General features: G+C 50.5%; 1 protein-coding gene across 1 annotated transcript; it reads left to right on the top strand.

Moving 5' to 3' along the window:
* The first annotated feature begins 272 nt into the window (after nt 1-272).
* On the top strand, nt 273-858 carry LOC127330426 (basic blue protein). Its single transcript, XM_051356638.1, has one exon. The coding sequence runs from the start codon at nt 356-358 to the stop codon at nt 740-742; it is 387 nt and encodes a 128-aa protein (XP_051212598.1). The 5' UTR covers nt 273-355; the 3' UTR covers nt 743-858.
* Nucleotides 859-1,839: the final 981 nt, after the last annotated feature.

Genomic DNA, 1,839 nt, shown 5'->3' with positions numbered 1-1,839 from the left:
AGGGCGGGGACATTTTGTCGCGGGCCGTATTACGACCCGCGACAAAAGGGGTAGCCACGTCGCTCCTACCCCTTTTGTCGCGGGTCGTAATACGGCCCGCGACAAAAGGCCGCGACAAAAGCCTCCGCGCGCTCCACATGGTTTCGGGGCGACGTGGCCAGGCCATTTGTCGCGGGTGCAGGCGCGCCCGCGACAAAAGGCTCCCACGGAAGCCCTGTTTTCCACTAGTGTATAAATACTACTCCTAGTACTACAAGATCGCCAGCCTGCAGACAGCGCTAGCATCTCATCTTCTGCCCAGGGAACCGGTTTCAGCTGCTAGCTCGAGATCGCAGGGGGAAAGCACCAGCGAAAAATGGCTGGGAAGTACGGTGGCCTTGCGCTCGTCCTGGTCTCCCTCGTGCTACTGCACGGTGGCGTCCAGTTGGCGGCGGCCGCTGTGTGGAACGTCGGTGACTCGAATGGATGGACCTTCGGCGTCATATCGTGGCCCAACAAGCCCCCCTTCAAGAACTTCAGGGAAGGCGATGTGCTAGTGTTCAAGTACGACCCCGCGGCGCACAACGTGATCGTGGTGGACGACTTCGGGTTCGGGACCTGCACGACGCACCCCGCCAACGCGACGGTGTACAGCTCCGGCAACGACCGGATCACGCTGCGGCGCGGCGAGACCAACTTCATCTCCGGCAGGGCGGACGACTGCGACAAGGGCCTCAAGATCACGGTATTCGTCAGGCCCTAGGCCTGGTCGATCGTGACCGATCGAGGCATCCTATCTCTAGACCGATCGTGTACTCTTCAGTCGTCATTGCGATCTTGTCACGCTTTTTCTTGAGAATAATCAGTTATTTGTGCCAATAGTATTACTGATCCATTGATCCTACCGACATCTCTACAGTTGCTTTCGTCTTCTTCGTTAGAAAATTGATCAACGCTTCCATGCATGCACCTGACTCGCGAGAGCATGCAGTCAAACTTCTCATAATTCATAATTCTTCTAATTTTTACAAGCACGTTCATAGAAAGAATGACAGTATCTGCATGTGGTTTGAGTACGTGGAAGTGATCATAATGCACATTATACTGGAACGTTCACCGGACGAGATCTTGTAATTTTTCTTCTTGCACACATTTTTCGATAAGGAGTATATATTAATATCGCGGAGATACCAATTACATTTAGCCTCTGCAACAACGCAGTGCCCTAGCACCATTACAGATGCATTCAACAACAAAAAAAGAATTACAAAAAATTAAAATAAAGATCCATTCCTTAAAACAACAACACCACCAGAAGTTCAGCTTCTTCAAAAACAACGCCTCCAAGAAGGAAACAGAACACGAACACCATCATCGCCCGATCAAAGATCTTAGGTTTTCACCCTGGAGAAAGTCTTTGCTCTCAAAACAATGCCTTCAACAAGGACATTGCTACCCGCATAAAAAAACAAGAACATTGCCAAGCACAACAATTAAGGCTAGACCTTGATTTTCACCCTGCAAGATAAGACTATGAACTTCTCCGGTGCAGTCGTCCCAACTAACATGCCACTGCTCGAAGTCACAAATCAACAAGCCGATTCCTCATCGCTGCCTAGACTCAAACCACCATTGCTAGTCCTGAGACCTCAGCTTTCATGACATTCTCCGCCGGCATCATGAAACGAGAACATGCCCCATGATATTAACATCCAGCAAAACTTCGAAACGCTTCCTCTGAAACCGAACAACCAGAGTAAAACATGGGTGTCCTTCCGAACCAGCAAACTCCAGGCATGAAGCGCCCAGTGGAGCTCGCCGACGGAGCCTTCAAGAACATGACTCTTCAGCCAGATCAAT

This window comes from Lolium perenne, chromosome 2 (assembly GCF_019359855.2).
Source record: "Lolium perenne isolate Kyuss_39 chromosome 2, Kyuss_2.0, whole genome shotgun sequence".
NCBI classification, from domain to species: Eukaryota; Viridiplantae; Streptophyta; class Magnoliopsida; order Poales; family Poaceae; genus Lolium; species Lolium perenne.
The sequence above is the reverse complement of the archived record's forward strand: the minus strand, read 5'-3'. Positions and strand labels throughout refer to the sequence as shown.

Coding starts and splice junctions, on each gene's coding strand:
- LOC127330426 (XM_051356638.1), top strand. CDS start 356: ATGGCTGGGAAGTACGGTGGCCTTGCGCTCGTCCTGGTCTCCCTCGTG.